Below are 13091 nucleotides of genomic sequence, written 5' to 3'. Positions count from 1 at the left end.
CTTTGTAGTTGTTTGAGAACAGCTCATCGTGTTGTAGAAACTGCTTATTTAAATGTCATTTGTTCACGTTTTTATGTTGTTCCTTGAACCAGTTCAGAACCCTGATCTTGTTCATTATTTATAAAGCCCTGAATGGCATAGCTCTAAAGTACTTTATATTTTATATTTTGTACTTTATATTACATATATAAGTATATTATATAATATAATTTATAGTCCTTATATATAATATACTTTATAATACCGCTATTGTTAAAAATGGCAACAATAGACAAATATAATACATTTATACATTTAAAATTTTAATTAAATCATAATAATATGATGATTAAAAAATAATAAATAGTATCATATATATACAGAAAAATATTAAATGAACTAAACCATAAATTAAAATAACCAATATAAATAAATAGAGAAACAATAAATGCATTAAACTATACATAGCAAATGACTAAATCATATAAATGAAAAACAAATAATGAATAAAACACAAATATAACAAATACACTGAATTATAGAAATTAAAATTCCCCATTGAGACAAGACCATGGGAACCCAACTGAGCCTGTTTTTTTTCCCCTCCATTCTATCACAAATGGAGATTTGGTTCCTTGTCGCTGTCACTTGCTCAGTTGGGGACACTAATTTCTAGCACAGATACTATTTAAACTAAGCTAGACTAGTGTTGTATAAGGTTAATTTTAGTTTTAGGTTCAATGTTCTTTTGTACATTAGCTTTGTTTTAAAAATGTTCTATACAGTTGACAGTCCTAAAGACATTACTACCACAATCGGTTTTAACAGTATGCAACCACTTTTATATCAACATGAAAATAATTGTTTCCAAACTGCCTACTGTGTATTGTAAGAGCAAACTTAAACTGGAGAAATCTCTGAAGCACTATCAGTGCTTGATGATCAAATAACTAGTTAAAATGTCTGATGTGTATAAAATGTCTTATAAATGACAGTCCTGTGGTATATAATGTTATTTTGCTGAAATGTAGTTTTTACAATAACAAGTATTACATTGAATTATGTAATTGGCCAGTGTAGAAAGTGCTGCTGTGAAATGCAGATGCAGTTTGTGCCAGCCCCTAATAACCGAGAGGAGATTTTCTTTTACAGAAATCAGCTAAAGCTAACAAATAATCCACAATCCCTTTTCAAACAAGTTCACATTCCACTGACACTTAAATTGCTTAAATCCCTCTTCTGCTTCCACTGTAATTACATAGCTTTTCTCAATTTCCAGAGACAGCACGTGTTACATTTACGGTTTAAAAATTCAAATTGGGGCAAAAATGTATTGGTTGCTGCTCCCACGTACTGTCAAATGGCATTTTTTAACTCGACTGATAAATAGATAAGGAAAAGCTCTTGGTAGAATCAGTGCTGCCAACTAATTTTCAGAGATATACACATATATATATAAAATTGTGACAAGTGTCCCAAGGATCAATCTGCATCGCACTGGAAAACAGCATCTGACCGCACACATCACCCGCTGATCGGTCACCGCCGTTCCTCATCAAGAGCCAGCTACATAAACCTCACGAGGCATGCCAGTAGACAAGCATGGCCTCCCTGAGAGTGAAGACTAACGCCTTTCTCTGCTCCTCCAGACAGCAGCATGTGACCGATCAGCCCCACGTAGCAGGGCACGCACCCTTTGCACCAAGGAGAGATAGAGCACTGAGAGCACCAGGACACAGTTTGAACTTTTGCACCATATTTGCACTTATTGTATAAATATATAATATAAATATATTATAAAAAACATATCAATGCGAAGTATTACCAGTTCACCTGCTGTACTGAGCGTTCTACCTATTATCCTGTTTGATTTCTGCCTGGTTACCTGTTTTCTTGATTCTCAGATTTGCCACTTTGTATCATTTGCCTGATGTCTTTTTTTGACCTATTGCCTGCCTGCTTACCTTTGCCTTTTGGATATTCCATTGTACATGTTGACGGATTGGACTGCCTTTGTGTTCCTGACTCTCTGCCTGCCTAATCGTACTGTTTATTGTCTTGCGACCGCATATGGATTCTAACTCAGCCTCCGTGCCTCCCATGATTCCAGCAGAAGTTTCTAATCTTCAAGCAGTGTTTGCTTATCAGAATCAACTCACCAAGCTGCAATCCGTCAATGAGCACTTCATTTGCTCACTTCTCCACCCCTCGGCCAAGTCGGTAAGCTTTGCTCTCCCTGATAAATTGACAGTACTGTTGAACAGTGTAAGGGTTTTGTTCATCAAGTCAGACTATACCTAGACCATCAAGAAATCAAGTTTGAATCGAAGGAAAAGCAATGTGCTTTTCTGATGACACTGTTAACTGGTAGAGCGATTGATTGGGCTGTATCTGTATGGGATGCTGATTCAAGACTGAGATACTCCGTAGACTATTTCATTCTGCAACTCCGTGAGGTATTTGAATATCCACCTGGCAGTAAAGTATATATCTACACAAATTCGAACATTGCTCAGGGGAAACGAACCACTGCAGACTATAGTTCCACTATAGTTCAATAAACTATTCATTCAGCGAGTCATTGTGTGTTGTGTATTGTAAAGTTAAACTCTGGACAGATCTGCATTAGCTCAGAATTAGGAATTAAACCAGATAAACAAGTAAATACCAATTTGTTGTTATTTTGCAGATCACAAAATAAACATAATTGGTAAGATACCTTTAATTGTGTTAAACGCTGGGCAGATTAGTCAATAAATTGTATTCTATGAATTTCATGAAACCAACTCGAATTATTAAGATACGATTCCCAAATATTAATTAAAGAGCTAATTCAAATAATAATTCATATCGAGAATCAGATTAAAGTCTTACATTCCTATGGAGAAAAATCACTTCCTGCCCTCTATGTGCATTTTGCGCCACAGCAATGACATGTTAACTTCTTATCTAGCTGAGAATATGTCATAGACTGAGTGAAGAATTTAACTGGAAAAGATGGTTATGCAAAAATAAGTGGAGCCCCAGGCCATCTATTGTATTCGCCTACATCATCACTGTTTGAAGTTACAACTGGAGCAACGTTTTCTAGCAAAGTTTAACATCCCAGCTGTCATCTTTAAAACCATATTATGGGATAAATCTGTAAAAATCAGATACATTCATGATTGCATAAATTGTTGATTTAAGAAGTGTTGAAAGGACTCTTACCTTATCACCTTTGGGGCCAGGTGGACCCTAATTACAAAAGAGAAGAAAAAAATGTAAATTTTGCTCCATAAACTGTAGTAGTGTAGTATTAATACTAAAAGTAGTACTGCAATCTTTCATTGTATAATATTCCCATACATACCTTCAATGCAATTTATTACAATCATATGATTCCAATAAGAAAACATCACTTAACAAGTGAACATTTTTGTATCTTAAAGGCATAATTAACCCCAAAAATTTAATTGTATGTTAATCTGCTTACTTCCAGGGCATCCAAGATGTCAATTGACTCTTTCTTTTTTGTTTAACTTAAACTTTTGCACTCTGTCAGTCATATAATGGCCAAACAAAGGGCATCAAACGTTCAAAGCTTTGAGAGTAAAAATATACACATACTAAACAAATTTACTAATTAATTTTTTTAGCTTCATCTGACAATAGAAGGCAGGCTCATTTGAAGTTCCAGTTGTGTCTGATAATTGAATATGCTGCAGCGCTGCAGATATCTGATACAGGGGCACCTGCCAAATTGGCCATTGAGGCTGCCATACTCCTTGTGGAGTGACCCCTTTGGTGAGGGAGACCAGAGGACTCATAGCAAGTTGAGATTGTCTCAACAATCCACCGACTGATGGTCTGCCTAAAGCAGGCTGTCTTAAAAGGACCAACGCACACAAGCAATTAGTCCGATCTTCTCCTCAAGGCTGCCTTGTGAACGTACATGTCCAGTGCTCGCACAGCACACAAAGTTCATCTTTTTCTGGTGGGGGTCCCGAAAGGGAGGAGAAATGCCTGTATCATGGTGGGGCATGGTGCAGAAGCAGTGGGGACCTTTGCTGTGTAACCCGCTTGAGGGTACAAGAAAGCTTTGCCAAACTGGCCGGAAAGTCTAAATAGGATGGGGCCACTAAAAGACCTGAAAGTCTTCTACTCTCTTCAGAGAAGTGATTGCAAGTAAAATCACTGTCTTAATAGTGAGATGGGGATCAAGAAATCTCTATGGGGTCTGCCCAGAGCCTCTAGCACCACTGCCAGGTCCCACAAGGGGACATGAGATCATACTGGTGGTCTCAACCTCAGCGTACCGCGGAGGAAGCGTATTGCTAGGGGTGTTTATTCACAGTCCTGCCACTGAACGGTAAATGGTGTCCGATAATGCCGTTACATGCACCTTCAATGTAGAGTGGGATAACCCTGCAGAGACTCCAAAACTGTACCTACTAGGCAATTTACAGGGTTTTGGTGGCGAGCTCTGCATCATGAGGTGATAAACTTCCTCAGGGAATACTCCTTGCTCGTTGAAGGGATGGGATGACAGATTGTGCCCCCTGCTTGTGAGAGGAGATCCTTCCTGACAGGAATTTCCCATGGAGGGGCCGTCTAGGAGATCTATCAGGTCTGAGAACCATACTTGGCTCAGCCAGAATGGGGTTACTAACAGTAAGCAAACCACTAACAGTAAGCTTGTGCCATCACTGTAGGGTCTCATGTACAGCAGGCCAGAAAGTATCACCATCAGACCCAGCAACTTCTGAAACTGCTTGAAAGTAAGTGAGCGGCCTTCTCACACTCTCTTGACTAAACTGAGAATCGACTCAACAGGAGACATTTGTGCCTGCATCGTGGTCGATTCCCACACCACGCCTAGATTAGCGATCCTCTAAGCCAAAGAAAGCACACTTTTGCAGCAAATGCAGCAGCCGCACCACCTCTGTGGCAGCAAGACTAGCAACACAGGGGGAACCCTGTTGAAGGTTCCTTCCCTCGAGAAAAAAGCCTTCTGGGTCTTTAGTTTGTCATATAAAACTTTAATTGTTTGTGACAGACGTCAATAAATAAAACTCACAGGACATGAAATTGAAACAGACACAGAGATCTGACTGACAGAAAGCTGATGCTGCTTGTGCCTTTATACTTTCTTGGTCACTGACATCACTCGCCCAGAACGTCACAGCCTTCCATTGGACACATTCTATAGCAGATTCCGAGCATGGTCACGCAGAAGGTTTTCCCATAGCATTTTGTACGCAGTTCGAGTTCCCAAAAAGGAACAACATGTGATAATGTAGGTTCTGTTTGGCAATTATTTTTTAAAGTTTTTTTCTGATCCCGAGACTCTTTGCTGAGTTCTGTGTTCCTAAGTCAACATATATTTTTCACCACGGAACAACATTTTAATCAAAAAATTTTATCTTGACCATATCCCTACAACTAAACCTAACCTTACCCATGATTAATGTCTAAAATTTAGAGAAAATGATAGATGAATGACACTGCTGTACAAGCACCAAACACTGATTGTAAGCCTAAACTTCACAAAAACTATAAAATGGTTCTTCAAATCTGATTGGCTGATCAAAACGTTGTTCAAGGATCAACAAAGATGTTTACCTAAAGAACACATAGAACTCAACAAAATCAGGTTTGTCATATAGACACACATCCTCTTCCAGATAGTTTCGTAACATTTTATGTTGATTGGAAATCCTTAATTATTACCCTGTTGGCAGAAATCAGTATTTTACTTTTCCCTTAAAGCCACTTTACTAATTTGTGAAGCTCATTTAACTTTTTATGAACACCATAAAAATATTCTTAGTTTTTTTCTCATCATAATGAATGATTAAAGGAATTTGGAGTTTGTTTTTCCTTCTATTTATATATCTGTGAAACAGGAAGCCAAGGTTTTATCATTTTATGTTCATGATCATCTCAAAGCTTTGTAACGTTTGTTACCCATCGACTGACAGTATATGACTGACATAGACAGCAACGGTTTGAGGTAAAAATCCTGATTTGTGTTCTAATCAAGAAACAAAGTCACCTATATCTTGGATGCCCTGAAGGTAAGAAGATAAACATAAACCTTTCATTTTTGGGCGAACTATTCTTTTAAGTAGTGGATAATTTTCAAATACTGTACAAATAGTAATGAAAACCAAAATATTATATAACATAGATGAATATTGACTGAATGATTGACTATTTTGGAAGGGGTTCAAAATATTAATTTTCACCTAGGATTTGGAGCCAAATTACAGGGGATAAAAATGACTTTAGAAAGATGACAGCATCATGTTATTTTTACACAGATGTTGTTAGGTATATTAGTATAATTTGTTGATATGAAATATGTTTTATAAAGCAATGGTAAAAATGGTTTAGTATGGTTCAGTTCAAGACATATTGGGATCTGAGCAAGTACCCAAAAAGTAAATAGTTAAACTGTGCACATCTTCAGTGGTCAAAAACAAACGTGGGTCACATTGCATTTAGCTGATACTTTTTTATTTTTAAAAAGGAATGTCTAAAGAACAAATACTGTTGGAAGCATAAATGTACCTTCTATCCTTCTTTTTTGAAACAATAGCATAGAACATACATGTCTGAGTATCACAAATATTTTAATGTATTTTTTTGCTAACCTTGTCCTCCTGTCACGGTTGCGCTTTCGCGGGGACGAAGCTCACGAGACGTAAATAAACGTAAATGGGTTTAATCTCAAAATGGTAAAATAAAGGTACAAAAAGGCAGGCAGGTAGAACAGGCAGGCAGGCTAAACACAGGTGTAGACATCGGGTAAAGACATAGGGTATAGACCTTGACGCTCGGACAAACAGAACTCAAAACACAGGACTTAAATACACAGGGTAATTGACGAGACACAGCTGATGACAATAACATAATTAACACAGAGGGAAGGCAGGGCACAGGGAGCACATGGCATGAAACGAAAACATAAACACAGAGTCCAGAGATGTGACATTACCCCCCCCTCCCGGAAGGTGCGTCCTCGCACCTAAAAGGGTAACAAATGAAAACAAACAAAACCAAAATGACTAGGATTTGGGGATACCGGGTCTTGGGAGGAGGTTCTGGTGGAGGACGGATCCCCAGGAGGGGGCAGGCAGAAGGCAGAAGGGTCCAAGGAGGTGTAGATGGAGGGAGGAGCCAGGAAGGAGACAGGAGGAGTCCGGGCAGGAGGAGATCCAGAGCCCAGCTATGGTGGTCCACGGTGGAGCCGACGGAGGGAGGAGCCATGGAGGAGGAGCAGCCATCGACTCCATGGGGCCGACCCGACGGCGGCGGAGGCAGGTGGTGGAGGAGACTGAGGCGGAGCGAGAGCCGAAGAGCCAGGGTGACGTCGAGGCGCTGGAGGTCAAAGGTGACGCCGCAGGCTTCGGCGACTGACACGGAGACGGGGGCGGGAAGGACGCGGCGGAGCCAGAGCGACTGAGGACTGAGGTGAAGCTGGAGGGAAGGAGGAGCCTGACAGAGCCGGTGGGATGGAGTGGCGAGCGGCCGGAGGAGAGAAATCCCGAGGCGACGGATGGTCGACGACAGACCAAGGCGGAGCCGGAGGGGACGATGGAGCCTGGTGGAGCTGGTGGACTGACGGACCACGGTGTAGAGGAGGGAGCTAGGAGCCCAGGGGAGCCGGCGGGTCTGGGCCGAGGAGGAGTCTGGGTCTCGGAGGCAGGACGGTGAGGCGAGGATCGTCCACCCTCGGGCGGCGATGGAGACCGCAGACCCGTGGCGAGCTCGGATGGTGAGCTGAGGATGAGCGCGGGGGCTGCTGGGATCCATCGATATGATATGGCAAGGTGGGAGGGTGGGAGAACTTGAGGCGGCACTGGAGGGAGCGCCGCGTGGCGCGGGCACTGGAGGAGCGCCGCGGCGCGGGCACTGGAGGGAGCGCCGTGGCGCGCGGGCACTGGAGGAGAGCGCGCGTGGCGCGCGGGCACTGGAGGAGCGCCGCGGGCGCGGGCACTGGAGGAAGCGCCGCGTGGCGCGCGGGCACTGGAGGAGCGCGCCGTGGCGCGGGCACTGGAGGAGCGCGCGTGGCGCGGGCACTGGAGGAGAGCGCCGCGTGGCGCGGGCACTGGAGGAAGCGCCGCGTGGCGCGGGCACTGGAGGAGCGCGCCGCGCGCGCACAGGAACGAGAGCGAACGACGCCGCGTGGCGCGGGCACAGGAGCGGGACAGAACGCGCCGCGGCGCGGCACAGGAGCGGGACAGAACGCGCGCGGCGCGGGCACTGGAACGGGACAGAGCGCGCCGCGGGCGCGGCACTGAACGGGACAGAGCGCACGTGGGCGCGGGCACTGGAACGGACAGCGCGCGCGTGGCGCGGGCACTGGAACGGGACGGCTGGGCGGAACCAGCGGGCTAACGGGGCGGCTGGGCGGAACCAGCGGGCTAGCGGGACGGCTGGGCGGAACCAGCGGGCTAACGGGACGGCTGGGCGGAACCAGCGGGCTAACGGGACGGCTGGGCGGAACCAGCGGGCTAACGGGACGGCTGGGCGGAACCAGCGGCTAACGGGACGGCTGGGCGGCACCAGCGAGCTAACGGGACGGCTGGGCGGAACCAGCGGGCTAACGGGACGGCTGGGCGGAACCAGCGGGCTAACGGGGCGGCTGGGCGGAACCAGCGGGCTAACGGGACGGCTGGGCGGAACCAACGGGCTTACTGGGTAGCTGAACGGGAACAGGAACTCAGGATACAGGGAGGTGCCCAGTCTAAGTCCAAGTCCAAGTCTACATCATCCAGCTCCCTTTGCAGATCCAGCAGCCCCAGGTGGATGATCAGCTCATCCTCAGCCGATGTGCAGTGGGCGGAGCTCCACTCCGCGCTCTCCCTGCAGACGACTGACTCCATCGCGGTGAACTCCGTTGCTGGCTCACGCACCTGGTCTGGCGTATCTGGCTCGGGTCCTGTTACGCTCACGACTCTGTCGCTCTCTGGCGATGGGTCCGTGGTCGCGGCTTGACTCCGCCCCCGTGTCAGCGGTGGGCTCAGGCTGGGGCTCGACCTTGCGGTGAAGGGATGAGTTGGGCTCTGGATCTGGAGTGGGGCTGGTGTCGTTGTCCTCAGGCGCAACCATCATGGTTGATTTGCAGGACACCAGCACCCACTCGGCGTATCGGCGAGGCTCTCTCGAGGACCGCTCCCGGACAGCTGCGCTTGGCTGGAGGTGTTAAGTCCGCGAAATAGAGTTCGAGCAGAGAGCAGTCCGGGTAGCGGGAGTCGTTGGCCAGTTCCAGGAATAGTTCTGTGTAGTCCTCGAGAGAGCAATCCCCCTGCTCCAGCAGGCGGATGAGAAGTTTGGGTCTTTAAACTGGGCAAACATGGCAAAAAAACAAAAATAAGGGGGAAAATACGCCGCTATTTACTTTTTGAAGGTCCGAGCGTTCTGTCACGGTTGCGCTTTGCATGGGGACGAAGCTCACGAGGCGTAAATAAACTTAAATGGGTTTAATCTCAAAATGGTAAAATAAAGGTACAAAAGGCAGGCAGGTAGAACAGGCAGGCAGGCTAAACACAGGTGTAGACATCGGGTAAAGACATAGGGTATAGACCTTGGCGCTGGGACAAACAGAACTCAAAACACAGGACTTAAATACACAGGGTAATTGACGAGACACAGCTGATGACAATAACATAATTAACACAGAGGGAAGGCAGGGCACAGGAGCACATGGCATGAAACGAAAACATAAACACAGAGTCCAGAGATGTGACACCTCCTGTCTTTTGATGGATTTAAGTGTTTTGAATTTCTTAATGGCTCTTATATTCTACTGTAACTGGCAGCACACTCTGTATTTGTATTTAATAATATAATTGAATTTGTATTTATTTATTTATTTTTACCAGTAAAACAGCGGAAGATGGGTAGAGCTTCTCGTTGCTGAATAAGATCTTGCAATCACACTCATAATCACACTCATAAACTGAAAATGCTGAACCTGTGTCCAGCTCCATTTGTACCACTTGATCATGAGACTTGAGACTGATGGCCTGTTTGTCTTTTTCACCCAGACTGAACAATTCCAGACTGGCCAATGTATTCTCACTGTCCATGCCCAATATCCCATCAATTGTATTTTTCAAGCTTCTCTTTTCAGTGCAATATCTTTTGTCCTTCTCAGACACTTTTGCTTGGGCTCTGCTACACACTTTTGAATGTGCCAATTTTTGTGACATTGTCTACACTCCACATTTGCATCTGTGCTGGGAGAGGAGATAGAGAAAGGTTTCCACAATGAAAACAGAGCATCTGATTTGTTCTGCTTACAGTTGACAGCTTATTTACATTTCCAGCCTTTACATCACTTTGTAACTCGAGAGCATCTTTGGCTGCAGTTTCCATTGAAATGGTAATTTCTACTGCTCATTTAAATCTGGCTCAGTCCACAGTCTCTTTTGAATTCCTCCATGATGAATTCCACATACTAAACGTTCACACACAGCATGCAGTTTAACATGTCCAAATTGGCAATGCTTCAAGTTGGCCACAAAACTGGAAATTGTCTCTCCCTCACACTGATTTTGAATAAAATCGAAAACATTTAGCAATCAGTAATGGTTTGGGTGATAAATGCTCTCACATAACTTGAACAAGATCTGCAAATGTTTTCTCTGAAAGTCGGATCGGTCTATGCAAGAGACTGCATGCTTTTTATCAGGCTGTTTATCTTCCGCTATATCCCCTAGGGCACATAGACTCCAGGGCCCAACAATTAATGCTTCATTAACAGTATACAAGTAACACAATTAAAATATCTATAACCAAAAATAACAATGTAAACACCAAAATGCAAATAGTAGCAGTAAATGGCAAATAAATGCTATAGCTATGTACTGACAGTATCCATAGTTTCATTTGACTTCACTGTGCTTTGTCACACGACTATGGTAACAGTAGCCACAACTACTAGAGAAAGATCAGCGAAACACTCGCAGAAGGTACACACATGTTCCAATATGCCCAGGATATGTTGTGCTGTAAGAACTGTATAATTGTGCTGGAACAATAATGGCATCAGTGATACAAGCTTTGATCTTTGCAGATCTACTACTATCTGTAAAGAAGACTAAGCAGGTTTTTCAAGGTAGGCCAAATGTCAGGACAACTTTTTATTTACTTGCCAATATTTTAGCTGAAATCAGTATTGTTTAAAAAAAAACGTATTCTGTAGTGGATTACGCACACTCAGGTTTTTTTTTATTAATTTAATTAATCTTCAGACAAATGGGTTTTTTATATTGTTTCAACATTTTTGTCTTTCCATTGAAAGTCTAGATAGTCTTTATTTTCAAGATTCAAAAGGGTTTTAGTTTGGGCTTTGACACGATAAAAAAAAAAAACCATGCGATGTATTACAAATAGGAAAACACTTGTATTTGTGATGAATGCTTGTTTTAGGTCAGTTCATTTTGGCTAGACATTTATTTCTAATTGATAATAATGGCATTATAACTTGTGCTTTAATTTAAAATTTATGTAAAATGTAAAGGAATAACTAACAACTTTTTTCCCCTCTCAATGCCAATTGACAATGCAGTTTTTTTTGTCCTTGTGTAACGCCACACCAGCAGAGGGAGCCCTCCCCTGAATATTGACAGGCCGAGGTGAAGTGTGGCCAGTTCACCTGACTTACTGAGCAGTTTCTCTTTCTTCTTGACTATTGTGTATGACCATTGTCTGCCTTGTTTTGTTCTTGTTTACAGATTGTTCCTTACTTTGATGCTTTGATTGGACTGCCTTCTGGTTTGTGAACTTTTCCTGCCAACGTTTGCATTTTCTGCCTACTGTTTTGGATATATTTGCTGTGGATTCTAATAAACATCTGCATATGGATTTGGACAAGGCCGAGTCTTGTTACAGCATGCAGCATTTTTAGAATAAAAAAAAAATAGAAATTATTCGTAAACAATTTAGCTATGCTAATTGCTAAAATTCTTTACTGTCAGTTAATGGGTGAATGTTAGCATCCTTATCCAGCACCTACTATAACTACTTCACTTACTATAACTATTAATCTTACCTATTTCCTGTTTTCTTCCTTACCTAAGGATTTAGCTAATAAAGTTTAAGCTAATAGCTAATCAGCTAATAGCATGTAACAAGACAACTTTTGCCATTCATAACTTTATTAATAACTTCTAAACGTTTATTATATTTCAAGGGATTTTGGGATTTTCAAATTGGTATAAAATTGACATTGCAGTTCACTTAACTGCTTTATTATGACATATTTCCAGTGGTGTGCATGTGTAGACTGCCATGCAAAGGCAAAATACCGTAACTTCAAAATAATTCATTGATGTTTTTCCGACATTCAAAATATCCTTTATCCTTTATCCTTTATCGGAGAAACCAAGGCAGAACACCATATAACACACAATTTTCGATTCTTTCTCTTTGTTTGGAATGGCTAAGTTGTTTAACTGCACATCAAATTGAAGTTACTGGAGTTATACAAGGATCTGCCTTTATTTTACTGACTATTCAGGACTGCCATGTGCCATGCGCTTGACTCATAAATGTTCATACATGTATCTGATCTGTCACTGAAGCACTTTATTAGACAAACAAATTAGATTGCGATCTACCAAACACACCTTATCTCTAACACCTTGGCAGCAATACATAATTGTAAATAACCAGAACTAATTAAATCCATGTTCTTGCTTTTCTTGCAACTTGATAAAATCAGTCCATTAATACATTACTGAACATAGCAAACAAATTTGTTGCAAAAAGGTATCCAGTCGCATTTAACGTTTAGTCTGCACCAACACCCCACACACAAATTCATTCAAAGTTCTCAATACAGAAATGAGATTCATTTATACTTAGCCGTGAAGTTATAGTTCATTGCCATATATTTTCAACTATATTATTATTATTATTATTATTATTATTTTATATACAATTTTCACCAATTTCTTCCATGTGTTAATGAGATTTTTGAAAGTTATTATATTTAATAATATAGATTAATTCAGGCCTGCTGAAATGTACATGGAATTATATACTCGCATCTGGAAGTTTGTGTTAATAAACAATCTTAAAAATTATATTTTATTAAAGAAATGTTCCAAACAAAT

The 13091-nt window shown here is 42.4% G+C and overlaps 1 protein-coding gene across 1 annotated transcript in view; it reads right to left on the bottom strand.

Moving 5' to 3' along the window:
- The window catches only part of LOC122347986 (collagen alpha-1(XXV) chain-like), a 165041-nt gene that overhangs the window by 28293 nt on the left and 123657 nt on the right, over nucleotides 1-13091 (bottom strand). Inside the window, exon 5 of the mRNA XM_043243221.1 lies at nucleotides 3190-3216. Coding sequence (XP_043099156.1) covers nucleotides 3190-3216 — 27 coding nt within the window. The remainder of the gene's footprint in view (nucleotides 1-3189; nucleotides 3217-13091) is intronic.

The sequence above is a fragment of the Puntigrus tetrazona genome, chromosome 7, assembly GCF_018831695.1.
Source record: "Puntigrus tetrazona isolate hp1 chromosome 7, ASM1883169v1, whole genome shotgun sequence".
In the NCBI taxonomy this organism is placed as follows: Eukaryota; Metazoa; Chordata; class Actinopteri; order Cypriniformes; family Cyprinidae; genus Puntigrus; species Puntigrus tetrazona.
The sequence above is the reverse complement of the archived record's forward strand: the minus strand, read 5'-3'. Positions and strand labels throughout refer to the sequence as shown.